Below are 15,000 nucleotides of genomic sequence, written 5' to 3'. Positions count from 1 at the left end.
ACAATAGGAATGTCATTGTCACTGGCCACACGTAAACTGTTCAGCCACACATAGTAGATGTTGCTTCATATGATTGATTTTGCTGTTTTGGGGGGAAACACAGTGTTGCTTGCAACAAAGCAACAATAAAGCAATTGTGACACTCAAAGTGTGCAGGGCAAAAATCCCAGACGGCTGCCGTTTTCCCTGAAAGAAATAGTTACTTTAGTTGTGGTGTCTAACCCTTTGTTTTGGAGGTCAAGCAATCGTTGTATGCATCTAGAAATAGTCACAAACCATCATATGTTGAGTTAAGACATAATATTTATGACCAAATTTACCCTTTTTTACCTACATTTTTAACCATGCCCGTAGACCTAATATGTATTGGTAAACTATAGAAAAAAACCGGTTACATTTGACATATGCTAATTAAGGTGAAAACACCTTACATTTGGTCAAAAAAAGTATTAACTAAACATCTAAATGTGATTTTTCAGGGAAAACTGCAGTCATCTTGGATTTTTCCTTGGACCCCAGGCTGAAAATGTTGTAATGTCATGTTGAGAGGTCAAAATGGAAGACAAAAACACTGAGACCTAATAAAAATAACAAAGAAAAGTGCTGTTGTCCTCTGTAGTCCTCCTGATGTCAGAGGGAGGTTGTAGTGTTGTTGTGTCTGTAGCCTCCTGATGTCAGAGGGAGGTTGTAGTGTTGTAATGTTGTAATGTTAGGGGGTAAAGGGGTAGTGGATAGTGAGTTGGACATGTGATCGGAAGGTTGTGAGTTCAAATCCCGCCTGAAACCACACCACTACTAGTGTGCCCTTGAGTAAGGCACTTAGCCCTCAGTTACTCCAGGGGGAATGTCCCTGTAATTCGTAATTGTAAATCGCTTTGGATTAAAAGCGTCTGCTAAATGGCAAAATTAAAATTAAAAATGAAATGTTGTTGTGTCCCTCCAGTTAAGATCCCCACCCGCAGGACCTACGTGGACCCAGAGACCTGTGAGGACCTGGTCCAGGCCGTCCACGCCTTCGCCAAGGAGCTGGACAACTCCAGTATCAACATAGACAGAATCGTCCACACAGGTTCGTCCACATTACCTCCTTAGAACACACAGGTACCGCCTTAGAACACACATTACCTCCTTAGAACACAGGTACCGTCTTAGAACAGTGCAGCTGCAATAGCTTACCTCTGATTCACAATATTTGACCATTGATATTTGACACTCTTTCTTTCTCTTTCTCTCTCTCACTTCCATTCTTCTATTGCTGTCTTCATTTCAATCCCTCTCCTATTCTTTTATGTCTCACCCCCGTTCACTCTGCACCTCTTTTTATTTTTCTCTCCTCATCTTTACCCCCTCTCTTCCTCTCTCTCTTCCTCTCTCTTCCTCTCTCTCCCTCTGATATACAATACATTCCCTCCCACTCTTCTTCCACACAGTAGCTTCTGATAGTCAGAGCCGTGGTGTTCAAACAATCTAATGGTTTTCTCCTGTACTTCTCCCTCCGGCGCCCCCTGTAGGTGACTTTGGGGAGGTGTGTCGCGGGTGTCTGAAGCTGCCCAGTAAGAGGGAGCTGCCCGTGGCCATCAGGACCCTGCGGGCCGGCTGCTCCGACCAGCAGAGGCGCTGCTTCCTGAGCGAGGCGGGCATCCTGGGCCAGTTTGACCACTCCAACATCCTCCGCCTGGAGGGGGTCATCACCAACGGTGAGGGAGAGGGAGGGGTCATCACCAGGGGTGAGGGAGAGGGAGGGGTCATCACCAGGGGTGAGGGAGGGGTCATCACCAGGGGTGAGGGAGAGGGAGGGGTCATCACCAGGGGTGAGGGAGAGGGAGGGGTCATCACCAGGGGTGAAGGAGAGGGAGGGGTCATCACCAGGGGTGAGGGAGAGGGAGGGGTCATCACCAGGGGTGAGGGAGGGGTCATCACCAGGGGAGAGGGAGAGGGAGGGGTCATCACCAGGGGAGAGGGAGAGGGAGGGGTCATCACCAGGGGAGAGGGAGAGGGAGGGGTCATCACCAGGGGTGTAGGAGAGGGAGGGGTCATCACCAGGGGTGAGGGAGGAGGAGGTCATCACCAGGGGTGAGGGAGAGGGAGGGGTCATCACCAGGGGAGAGGGAGAGGGAGGGGTCATCACCAACGGTGAGGGAGAGGGAGGGGTCATCACCAGGGGAGAGGGAGAGGGAGGGGTCATCACCAGGGGAGAGGGGGAGGGAGGGGTCATCACCAGGGGTGAGGGAGAGGGAGGGGTCATCACCAGGGGTGAGGGAGAGGGAGGGGTCATCACCAGGGGAGAGGGAGAGGGAGGGGTCATCACCAGGGGAGAGGGAGAGGGAGGGGTCATCACCAGGGGAGAGGGAGAGGGAGGGGTCATCACCAGGGGTGAGGGAGAGGGAGGGGTCATCACCAGGGGAGAGGGAGAGGGAGGGGTCATCACCAGGGGTGAGGGAGAGGGAGGGGTCATCACCAGGGGTGAGGGAGAGGGAGGGGTCATCACCAGGGGTGAGGGAGAGGGAGGGGTCATCACCAGGGGTGAGGGAGGGGTCATCACCAGGGGAGAGGGTGAGGGAGGGGTCATCACCAGGGGTGAGGGAGAGGGAGGGGTCATCACCAGGGGAGAGGGAGGGGTCATCACCAGGGGAGAGGGTGAGGGAGGGGTCATCACCAGGGGAGAGAGAGAGGGAGGGGTCATCACCAGGGGAGAGGGAGAGGTCATCACCAGGGGAGAGGGTGAGGGAGGGGTCATCACCAGGGCTGAGGGAGAGGGAGGGGTCATCACCAGGGGTGAGGGAGAGGGAGGGGTCATCACCAGGGGTGAGGGAGAGGGAGGGGTCATCACCAGGGGAGAGAGAGAGGGAGGGGTCATCACCAGGGGAGAGGGAGGGGTCATCACCAGGGGTGAGGGAGAGGGAGGGGTCATCACCAGGGGTGAGGGAGAGGGAGGGGTCATCACCAGGGGAGAGGGAGAGGGAGGGGTCATCACCAGGGGTGAGGGAGAGGGAGGGGTCATCACCAGGGGAGAGGGAGAGGGAGGGGTCATCACCAGGGGAGAGGGAGAGGGAGGGGTCATCACCAGGGGTGAGGGAGAGGGAGGGGTCATCACCAGGGGTGAGGGAGAGGGAGGGGTCATCACCAGGGGAGAGGGAGAGGGAGGGGTCATCACCAGGGGTGAGGGAGAGGGAGGGGTCATCACCAGGGGTGAGGGAGAGGGAGGGGTCATCACCAGGGGGGAGGGAGAGGGAGGGGTCATCACCAGGGGTGAGGGAGAGGGAGGGGTCATCACCAGGGGTGAGGGAGAGGGAGGGGTCATCACCAGGGGTGAGGGAGGGGTCATCACCAGGGGTGAGGGAGAGGGAGGGGTCATCACCAGGGGTGAGGGAGAGGGAGGGGTCATCACCAGGGGAGAGGGAGAGGGAGGGCTCATCACCAGGGGTGAGGGAGAGGGAGGGGTCATCACCAGGGGTGAGGGAGAGGGAGGGGTCATCACCAGGGGTGAGGGAGAGGGAGGGGTCATCACCAGGGGTGAGGGAGAGGGAGGGGTCATCACCAGGGGTGAGGGGGAGGGAGGGGTCATCACCAGGGGTGAGGGAGAGGGAGGGGTCATCACCAGGGGTGAGGGAGAGGGAGAGGTCATCACCAGTGGTCAGGGAGAGGGAGCGGTCATCACCAGGGGTGAGGGAGAGGGAGGGGTCATCACCAGGGGTGAGGGAGAGGGAGGGGTCATCACCAGGGGTGTGGGAGGGGTCATCACCAGGGGTGAGGGAGAGGGAGGGGTCATCACCAGGGGTGAGGGAGAGGGAGGGGTCATCACCAGGGGAGAGGGAGAGGGAGGGGTCATCACCAGGGGAGAGGGAGAGGGAGGGGTCATCACCAGGGGTGAGGGAGAGGGAGGGGTCATCACCAGGGGTGAGGGAGAGGGAGGGGTCATCACCAGGGGTGAGGGAGAGGGAGGGGTCATCACCAGGGGTGAGGGAGAGGGAGGGGTCATCACCAGGGGTGAGGGAGAGGGAGGGGTCATCACCAGGGGAGAGGGAGAGGGAGGGGTCATCACCAGGGGTGAGGGAGAGGGAGGGGTCATCACCAGGGGTGAGGGAGAGGGAGGGGTCATCACCAGGGGGGAGGGAGAGGGAGGGGTCATCACCAGGGGTGAGGGAGAGGGAGGGGTCATCACCAGGGGTGAGGGAGAGGGAGGGGTCATCACCAGGGGTGAGGGAGGGGTCATCACCAGGGGTGAGGGAGAGGGAGGGGTCATCACCAGGGGTGAGGGAGAGGGAGGGGTTATCACCAGGGGTGAGGGAGGGGTCATCACCAGGGGTGTGGGAGGGGTCATCACCAGGGGTGAGGGAGGGGTCATCACCAGGGGTGAGGGAGAGGGAGGGGTCATCACCAGGGGTGAGGGAGAGGGAGGGGTCATCACCAGGGGAGAGGGAGAGGGAGGGCTCATCACCAGGGGTGAGGGAGAGGGAGGGGTCATCACCAGGGGTGAGGGAGAGGGAGGGGTCATCACCAGGGGTGAGGGAGAGGGAGGGGTCATCACCAGGGGTGAGGGAGAGGGAGGGGTCATCACCAGGGGTGAGGGGGAGGGAGGGGTCATCACCAGGGGTGAGGGAGAGGGAGGGGTCATCACCAGGGGTGAGGGAGAGGGAGAGGTCATCACCAGTGGTCAGGGAGAGGGAGCGGTCATCACCAGGGGTGAGGGAGAGGGAGGGGTCATCACCAGGGGTGAGGGAGAGGGAGGGGTCATCACCAGGGGTGTGGGAGGGGTCATCACCAGGGGTGAGGGAGAGGGAGGGGTCATCACCAGGGGTGAGGGAGAGGGAGGGGTCATCACCAGGGGAGAGGGAGAGGGAGGGGTCATCACCAGGGGAGAGGGAGAGGGAGGGGTCATCACCAGGGGTGAGGGAGAGGGAGGGGTCATCACCAGGGGTGAGGGAGAGGGAGGGGTCATCACCAGGGGTGAGGGAGAGGGAGGGGTCATCACCAGGGGTGAGGGAGAGGGAGGGGTCATCACCAGGGGTGAGGGAGAGGGAGGGGTCATCACCAGGGGAGAGGGAGAGGGAGGGGTCATCACCAGGGGTGAGGGAGAGGGAGGGGTCATCACCAGGGGTGAGGGAGAGGGAGGGGTCATCACCAGGGGGGAGGGAGAGGGAGGGGTCATCACCAGGGGTGAGGGAGAGGGAGGGGTCATCACCAGGGGTGAGGGAGAGGGAGGGGTCATCACCAGGGGTGAGGGAGAGGGAGGGGTCATCACCAGGGGTGAGGGAGAGGGAGGGGTTATCACCAGGGGTGAGGGAGGGGTCATCACCAGGGGTGTGGGAGGGGTCATCACCAGGGGTGAGGGAGGGGTCATCACCAGGGGTGAGGGAGAGGGAGGGGTCATCACCAGGGGTGAGGGAGAGGGAGGGGTCATCACCAGGGGAGAGGGAGAGGGAGGGCTCATCACCAGGGGTGAGGGAGAGGGAGGGGTCATCACCAGGGGTGTGGGAGGGGTCATCACCAGGAGTGAGGGAGAGGGAGGGGTCATCACCAGGGGTGTGGGAGGGGTCATCACCAGGGGTGAGGGAGAGGGAGGGGTCATCACCAGGGGTGTGGGAGGGGTCATCACCAGGGGTGAGGGAGAGGGAGGGGTCATCACCAGGGGTGAGGGAGAGGGAGGGGTCATCACCAGGGGTGTGGGAGGGGTCATCACCAGGGGTGTGGGAGGGGTCATCACCAGGGGTGAGGGAGGGGTCATCACCAGGGGTGAGGGAGAGGGAGGGGTCATCACCAGGGGAGAGGGAGAGGGAGGGGTCATCACCAGGGGTGAGGGAGAGGGAGGGGTCATCAAGAGGAGGGTGGGGGTACAGACCTTGAGGAGGGTGGGGGTACAGACCTTGAGGAGGGTGGGGGTACAGACCTTGAGGAGGGTGGGGGTACAGACCTTGAGGAGGGTGGGGGTACAGACCTTGAGGAGGGTGGGGGTACAGACCTTGAGGAGGGTGGGTGTACAGACCTTGAGGAGGGTGGGGGTACAGACCCTGCGGGGAGGAGTACAGACCTTGAAGAGCAGCAGCACTGTCATCTCAACTTTGCCTCAATCCCCAAAACATTCTTCACTGACAGACAACAGTGAATATTAAAGAGAGAGGAGAGAGGATAACGTTAAGGAGAGAGAGAGAGAGGATAACATAAAGGAGAGAGAGAGGATAACGTTAAGGAGAGAGAGAGAGAGAGGATAACATAAAGGAGAGAGAGAGGATAACGTAAAGGAGAGAGAGAGAGAGGATAAAGTAAAGGAGAGAGAGAGAGGATAACGTAAAGGAGAGAGAGAGAGAGGATAACGTAAAGGACAGAGAGAGGAGAGAGGATAACGTAAAGGAGAGAGAGAGGAGAGAGGATAACATAAAGGAGAGAGAGAGGAGAGAGGATAACGTTAAGGAGAGAGAGAGAGAGGATAACATAAAGGAGAGAGAGAGAGAGGATAACGTTAAGGAGAGAGAGAGAGAGGATAACATAAAGGAGAGAGAGAGAGAGGATAACATAAAGGAGAGAGAGAGAGAGGATAACGTTAAGGAGAGAGAGAGAGAGGATAACATAAAGGAGAGAGAGAGGATAACATAAAGGAGAGAGAGAGAGAGGATGAAGTAAAGGAGAGAGAGAGGATAACGTTAAGGAGAGAGAGAGAGGATAACATAAAGGAGAGAGAGAGAGGATAACGTTAAGGAGAGAGAGAGAGGATAACATAAAGGAGAGAGAGAGAGAGGATAACATAAAGGAGAGAGAGAGAGAGGATAACGTTAAGGAGAGAGAGAGAGGATAACATAAAGGAGAGAGAGAGAGAGAGGATAACGTTAAGGAGAGAGAGAGAGGATAACATAAAGGAGAGAGAGAGGATAACATAAAGGAGAGAGAGAGAGGATAATGTAAAGCAGAGAGAGAGAGGATAACATAAAGGAGAGAGAGAGAGGATAACATAAAGGAGAGAGAGAGAGAGGATAACGTAAAGGACAGAGAGAGGAGAGAGGATAAAGTAAAGGAGAGAGAGAGAGGATAACGTAAAGGAGGGAGAGAGAGAGAGGATAAAGTAAAGGAGAGAGAGAGAGAGGAGAGAGGATAAAGTAAAGGAGAGAGAGAGAGGATAACGTAAAGGAGGGAGAGAGAGAGAGGATAACGTAAAGGAGAGAGAGAGAGAGGATAACGTAAAGGAGAGAGAGAGAGAGAGGATAACGTAAAGGAGGGAGAGAGAGAGAGAGGATAATGTAAAGGAGAGAGAGAGAGAGAGGATAAAGTAAAGGAGAGAGAGAGAGGAGAGAGGATAATGTAAAGGAGAGAGAGAGGATAACGTAAAGGAGAGAGAGAGGAGAGAGGATAACATAAAGGAGAGAGAGAGGAGAGAGGATAACGTAAAGGAGAGAGAGAGAGAGAGAGAGAGAGGATAACGTTAAGGAGAGAGAGAGAGAGAGATAGAGAGAGAGGATAACGTTAAGGAGAGAGAAAGAGGATAACATAAAGGAGAGAGAGAGAGAGAGGATAACGTTAAGGAGAGAGAGAGAGAGGATAACATAAAGGAGAGAGAGAGAGAGGAGAGAGGATAACATAAAGGAGAGAGAGGATAACATAAAGGAGAGAGAGAGAGAGGATAATGTAAAGGAGAGAGAGAGGATAACGTAAAGGAGAGAGAGAGGATAACGTAAAGGAGAGAGAGAGGATAACGTAAAGGAGAGAGAGAGAGAGAGAGGATAACGTAAAGGAGAGAGAGAGAGAGGATAACGTAAAGGCAAGAGAGAGAGGATAACGTAAAGGAGAGAGAGAGAGAGAGGATAACGTAAAGGAGAGAGAGAGAGAGAGAGGATAACGTAAAGGCGAGAGAGAGAGGATAACGTAAAGCCGAGAGAGAGAGGATAACGTAAAGGAGAGAGAGAGAGGGAGGATAATGTAAAGGAGAGAGAGAGGAGAGAGGATAACGTAAAGGAGAGAGAGAGGAGAGAGGATAACGTAAAGGAGAGAGAGAGGATAATGTAAAGGAGAGAGAGAGGATAACGTAAAGGAGAGAGAGAGGAGAGAGGATAACATAAAGGAGAGAGAGAGAGAGGAGAGAGGATAACGTAAAGGAGAGAGAGAGAGAGAGAGAGAGAGAGGAGAGGATAATGTAAAGCAGAGAGAGAGGAGAGAGGATAACGTAAAGGGGAGAGAGAGAGAGGAGAGAGGATAACATAAAGGAGAGAGAGAGAGAGGATAACATAAAGTAGAGAGAGAGAGGATAACATAAAGGAGAGAGAGAGAGGATAACGTAAAGTAGAGAGAGAGAGGGAGGATAACGTAAAGGAGAGAGAGAGAGAGGATAACATAAAGGAGAGAGAGAGAGAGGATAACATAAAGGAGAGAGAGAGAGAGAGGATAATGTAAAGCAGAGAGAGAGAGAGGAGAGAGGATAACGTAAAGAGGAGATTTGAAAATAGTAATGCAAGCAGTGTTGTCCGTTTCAATACCGTCATAAAAATAATTTACTGCACAATGTGAGCATAATATATATATATATATATATATATATATAACAAACGCTTTAAGAGTGTTTGTCCAGCACCACTGTCTGTGTGGTTGAAGATGTTAGTGATGACAGAACTTTTTGTAAACAAAGTAATTTGTGACACGTTCTAATTATTTGGTCCTCATATCGGGATCTAATGACCAGACTTTTCTTTCGAAAAATGTTAACACATTTCTGCGTTGTTGAAAATCAATGACACATCGCTAGTCAACTAAGACTTGTTTTGTGAGCCTGCTAACTATGTAAAGTAAAAGTTAAAAAACGTTGAAATGTAGTTCCATGTTTCAAAAGAAAAGTCTGAACATTTTGATTGGTTGCCGACATGCGGACCAAATGATCAGACTGTGTCACATTTGTTAAATAAATAACCTGTCAAAAAATACTATTTAGAAGCGATCATTATCGCGTGTCACGTGACAGCTTCTCCTCAGAAGAAAGATGTGTGATTCACAGCACTCATCTGCTGTAACACGCTACATACATAAGTTCATAGTCTAATTTGTCCCGTCATAGTTATGAAGCAATAGTATTTTTTGTGCTGTTTTTCTATTTTTCTTTCATTTCGGGGGCATTTTTGTTTTCAAATTTTTTTTTTTTTTTTTTTTGACATATAAATAATTTTGTCTCTATGAAAATATGTCTCAGCCTACTGTCTATTTTTGTCTTGAAACCATTGTTGTCCATATTTTACTGTTGAATGTGTGGGTGGTGATGAGGCAGTACTGGTGGCTTAATGTGGTGGTGGTGGTGGTGGCGCCCCTAAAATTTTTTTGGGGGGGCATCAAATCATACTCTCGCCTAGGGCACCTAAATGCCTAGGACCGGCCCTGCTTGCACCCCTGCAGCAATGCTGTATACTGCAGTGGAATTTGGGGACGGTTTAACATTGTAAAAATTGGATACCGCCCAAACCTAGTGTGTGTGTGTGTGTGTGTGTGTGTGTGGTAGGAAGCATGAGAGGGGTGTGTGAACACATACTGGGCTCCGTACGACACCAGCAGATGTGCTGGGTACAGTAATTGGTGCTGGAGACCCAGCGGGAACCTGTAACCCACTCCACTAACACATCAACCTCTGCACACACACACACACACACACACACACACACACACACACACACACACCCTCTAATCATCCTGCTTAAATCACTTACCTCCTCACTAATCCCACAATCAACCCCACCAGCCCACCTGCCACCCACCACCAGCCCACCCGCCACCCGCCACCCCCCCCTCCCACCTCTCAGTCCCTCTGTCTCTCCATCAGAGGAAAGGTTCACTGAGTTTAATGATCATTGATGCTTTCGTTCAGAGACCTCCTTCAGAGAGTGAAATCAGTCAGTCATCATTAAACAGGGTTTAGATGACTTATATAGACTGACTTATATAGATGACTTATATAGATGACTTATATACTAGATGACTTATATAGACTGACTTATATAGACTGACTTATATAGCTGACTTATATAGATGACTTATATAGACTGACTTATATAGATTACTTATATAGACTGACTTATATAGACTGACTTATATAGATTACTTATATAGATGACTTATATACGTAGATGACTTATATAGACTGACTTATATAGATGACTTATATAGACTGACTTATATAGATGACTTATATAGACTGACTTATATAGATGACTTATATAGATGACTTATATAGATGACTTATATAGACTGTGTTATATATGACTGACTTATATAGTCTGACTTATATAGACTGACTTATATAGACTGACTTATATAGACTGACGTATATATGACAGACTTATATAGACTGACTTATATAGACTGACTTGTATAGACTGACTTATATAGACTGACTTATATAGACTGACGTATATATGACAGACTTATATAGACTGACTCATATAGACTGACTTATATAGACTGACTTGTATAGACTACTTATATAGACTGACTTGTATAGATTACTTATATAGATGACTTATATAGACTCTCTCATTCACCCATACACACACACATTCACACACCAACCGTGGCAAGCTACCATGCAAGGTGCCGGCCCGCTCATTGGGAGAAATTTGGGGTTCAGTGTCTTGCCCAAGGACACCTCGACATGTGGCCAGTGTGAGCTGCCGACCTTACGATCACCCCCATATCTCCTCCCACACCCTCTTCTGCTTCCCCTCAACCCCACAGCTTGCTTGCCTGTCTGCTGGTGTCGTTTTTTTTTGTCTGTCCGTCGCTTGTCTCCATGCTTGTCCTGTCCCTCTCTCATCGTCTGCTAAGGGACTTTTTTGAGGATGCATTGGCATAGGGATGACTAGAACATGACTGTGGCTCATGCAGATTTTGCCCCGTAACCCATTATTACTGGGTTTATATATAATATTCTCCCTCTTTCATTACTATTACTGCTACTGTTGTGGCATCAGTGAGGTTGGGAGGGCAATGTAAGTGATGTGTGTGCGTGTGTGTGTGTGTGTGTGTGTGTGTGTGCGTGCGTGTGTGTCTGTGTGTGCGTGTATATGGGTCAATAAACTCTGGGAGCAGCATACAGGCCACCCAGCTGCTCCTCAGCTGACTGGGTGAAGGATGTGACTGCACTAAGCCCGTTGGCCGAGGGGAATAAATGTGTGTGTGTGTGTGTGTGTGTGTGTGTGTGTCCTAGGGTAATATGTGTGTGTGTGTGTGTGTTTCCTAGGGTAGTATATGTGTGTGCGTGTCCTAACACCATGATGATAATAAATGTGTGTGTGTGTGTGTGTGTGTGCTTCTGCCAGCAGGTAACACCATGATGATCGTGGTTGAGAGCATGGCCAACGGAGCCCTGGACGCCTTCCTCAGGGTAAGAACATGAAACCCTAACCTTCCTCAGGGTAAGACATGAAACCCTAACCCTCCTCAGGGTAAGAGCATGAAACCCTAACCCTCCTCAGGGTGAGAACATGAAACCCTAACCCTCCTCAGGGTAAGAGCATGAAACCCTAACCCTCCTCAGGGTAAGAACATGAAACCCTAACCTCAGGGTAAGAACATGAAACCCTTAAAAATTTCGTATTTCGGATTTACCACAGCAAGTAATAGACATGTTTTTTTAAAGACGACAATAATATTTCGTCTACAAGCTTTTCACCATCAGATATTAGCGAGTTGTTTGTCCGAGTTTTCTGCCTGTAGTGACTTTTGCTGTGATATGATTGGACAATTTCTATTTTGGGGCGTAGCGATAGGTCCATTGATTTGACCTGGTTAAATAAAAGGTCAAATAAAAGAAATAAAAACGTCCATCGTCCTCTCTCCCCCAGAAGCACGATGGACAGCTGAGCGCCCTGCAGCTGATGGACATGCTGTGGGACGTGGCCTCGGGCATGAAGTACCTCACTGAGATGGGTTTCATCCACCGCCGGCTGGCAGCCCACAAGGTGCTGGTCAACGCCAACCTGGGCTGCAAGGTGGCGGGCTTCAGGCCCCTGCAGGAGGACAAGCTGGAGACCATCTACACCACGCTGGTGAGAACACACACACACACACACACCACACACACACTCGTTTTAGCCCCACCAGTTTTGAAGGCGGGGAGAGTTGTCCTCTCACAGGAGGCTAGTCGGAGAGTGAGGTGGTTGTTTGGACGACAGAAGGCGAAGGTGTCTCCCTCAGGTTGTGCGAACGGGGTTTCTCTGTGCGGTGTCTTCTTGTTTTCACTCGTCGCCGCTGGTCATTCCGTGGGTTCGTGTAGGAAGTGGACAGGGAAGTCACAGCGCAGTTACGCGACGGTGTGATCGGACGTCGGGATTTCACGACGGAAGGGGATACCGTAGCTTTGCAGGATCTAGGTTTTTTCGTCATATAGTCATAGTCATAGTCAATTTTATTTCAACGCGCACAAAACTACACCGGTTTAGGGCGCCCTGGGCGCGGACTCTAAAAACACAGAGAGAAAAACATGATGGAATTATGGTAACAACAGACGGGTAAGGGCAACAAAATAAACAAACAAAATAAACATGGAGGACGTCTAACATTCACAACAGCACACATTTAAAGACAGACATTCATACTGTAACACATCAGGAACATCTCAGTAGCCGAGTCTTGAAAGTCATATCACGATGTGTTCTATTTGGAATGTGGCACAGTATTGCCTCAAGGCAACATTTGCATTTTAACACGTTTCCATTACTTAATTAGCAAATAAAGTAAATTAAACTATTAGAAGGTAAGCTTTACTCAGCTATTATTATGAATATTTTTTTTTCCAGATTGAAAAAGGCCAGGAAAAGATGTTTTCAGACGATGTTTGTGGAGAGAAATTGCTAAGCTGATCCTTGTGGGACAGTCTGCAAACACTGCCTTTGGTTCCTTATGGCCCTGCCTCTTTTTCGAAGTATTGCATCATAACTGGGGATGCATTGTGTGAATGTAAAAGGCTAAGAATGGGTATGTTGCCTAGAGGCAACAAGGTGCCATAGAGACAGACATGCATACTATAACACATCAGGAACATCTCAGTAGCCTAGTTCACGGCAGTGGTGAGTCTTGAAAGTCATATCACGATGTGTTCTATTTGGAATGTGGTGATGTTGGAAAATGTAACCCTCTTCCTCCCTCCCTCCCTCCCTCTCCCAGCACGGAGGGAAGAGCGTGGTGTTGTGGACGGCGCCAGAGGCCATCCAGTACCACCGCTACAGCTCAGCCTCGGACGTGTGGAGCTTTGGCATCGCCATGTGGGAGGTGATGTCGTACGGAGAGAGACCCTACTGGGACATGGGCAACCAGGACGTGAGTGCCTGTCCACCTCTCCCTCCCTCCCTCCTCCTTCGAGGCTTCTCTTTTCTCTCCAACGTGCTATCTTTCTCTTTTGTCTGCCTCTCTTTTTACTTCTCTTTACCTCTCGGATGTGTACCGTCTCTAGAGCCTCTCTGCCTCTCTTTCTACCTTCTTTTGTCTCCCTCTCCCTAACACTCCTTTGTTGAATCTCTGTCTACCTCCCCTTCTCTTTCCTCCACATGAACTTCTCTCCCCTTTCTCCTCCTGTTCCTGATGCTTTTGTCCTTCTCTTCTGATTCCTCTCTCTCTCTCTCTCTCTCTCTCTCTCTCGTTTCACATCCTCTCATTCAATTTTTTTCCCCATTTTCTTTCTATTCTCTGTTCTCGGCACTTGGCCCTTCTCTTTTCTGTCTGGAGCTGTCTTCCCTTTCTCTTCTCACCTCATTCTCATTCTCTCTCTCTCTCCTCTCCCTCCTGCCTCCCTTTCTTCTCTGTGTCTCTACGACACTGTGAACTCTTCGACTCAGGCTAACTTGGATCTTATTAAAGAGGAAAGCCTCGGGTGCTTCTAAAGACTTCTTTGGGCCTTAAGTCTCTGTTCTAAGTCTACTTTAGCTCCGTGGCCAATCCTGTTTCTCTTAAGGACACGTCCCTTTCTAGTGGCCCCGTTCCAAAGTGCCACCCGTCCTTAAAGGAGCCTCAATCCCCAGGAAGCGACCCTCCTTGAAGGGAAATGTAAGCGCTGCTATTTGAGGGGGAAAAAGATTGTGGAAACGATAGAACCCTGCCGCTTTTTGTGAGAAGCCTATTATTTGCAAGTCGATGAGGGCGGACGTACCCCCTCCGCCACCCCCCCCCCATCCTCCTTCCAGGAGATTGCTTTTTTTAGCTTTTGGAGGAAACAAAACTTCCAAGCGCATCAGAAAGTGTTGCGTAAGACTTTTGAGGAGGAGAAAAAGGGATACGAGTTTCAAAACGATTTCCTTTTGATCTCAGCGGGGCAGTAAATAGTACTGAAGTAGATAGAGGGTTCACATAGTTCACATTTAAGCTGACGGCTCATTCGTAGTAATACAGTCTGACCAAAACATCTTGCAAAGATAAACATTGCCACAATGTAGTGGCTGGTCATGGACATTTCAATATGATTGTCTGTAATAAATATGGATACATCCTATTGATATTAGATATGAATCATGGTACAACCTTGTCCACTAGCCTTTCAGTCTGGCTTAGTCTGGGGGGTCTACTGTTGGGGGGGGGGTTAGAGGCGGTAGCCTAGAGCAGCGTTTCTCAACCTTTTTTCAGTCACGGCACCCTTCAAAAGTCGATAAAATCTCAAGGCACCCCAGTCTAAAATATAGCTATTCAAAAACGACACTGCATCACCCAGACAGCCCCACACACACACACACACACACACACACACACACACACACACACACACACACACACACACACACTCAGCGGCTATTGATACAAATAAAAGTTGTATTATTATTATTGAGAGAGAGAGAGGAGGGAGTGAAAAAGGCAAGTGTGCATCAAAGGCATCAGGCACGTAACCGTGCTGTATAAACATGACACAGTGACCGAACAAACGCGGGAATTTATGGAACACATTCATTTTCATATTCCCACATTTGATTGGAAACACCTATCCAGTCCATTCAACGTAAACACCGGGGATGCAGAGTTATTAAGCCAGAAAATGCGTCTCTCTCTCCCGCTGCG

At 50.5% G+C, this 15,000-nt stretch overlaps 1 protein-coding gene across 1 annotated transcript in view; it reads left to right on the top strand.

The window, feature by feature from the left end:
• epha10 (EPH receptor A10) overlaps positions 1-15,000 on the top strand; it is a gene marked incomplete at both ends in the record, with an annotated part of 180,585 nt that overhangs the window by 159,260 nt on the left and 6,325 nt on the right. The window contains 5 exons of the mRNA XM_080526686.1: positions 944-1,069; positions 1,512-1,697; positions 11,283-11,344; positions 11,805-12,008; positions 13,126-13,278. Of these exons, the coding sequence (XP_080382812.1) occupies positions 944-1,069; positions 1,512-1,697; positions 11,283-11,344; positions 11,805-12,008; positions 13,126-13,278 (731 nt within the window). The remainder of the gene's footprint in view (positions 1-943; positions 1,070-1,511; positions 1,698-11,282; positions 11,345-11,804; positions 12,009-13,125; positions 13,279-15,000) is intronic.

The sequence above is a fragment of the Nansenia antarctica genome, assembly GCF_963989245.1.
Source record: "Nansenia antarctica genome assembly, chromosome: 3".
Classification (NCBI taxonomy): Eukaryota; Metazoa; Chordata; class Actinopteri; order Argentiniformes; family Microstomatidae; genus Nansenia; species Nansenia antarctica.
Note: the sequence above shows the minus strand (reverse complement) of the source record. Positions and strands in the feature narration are given on the sequence as shown.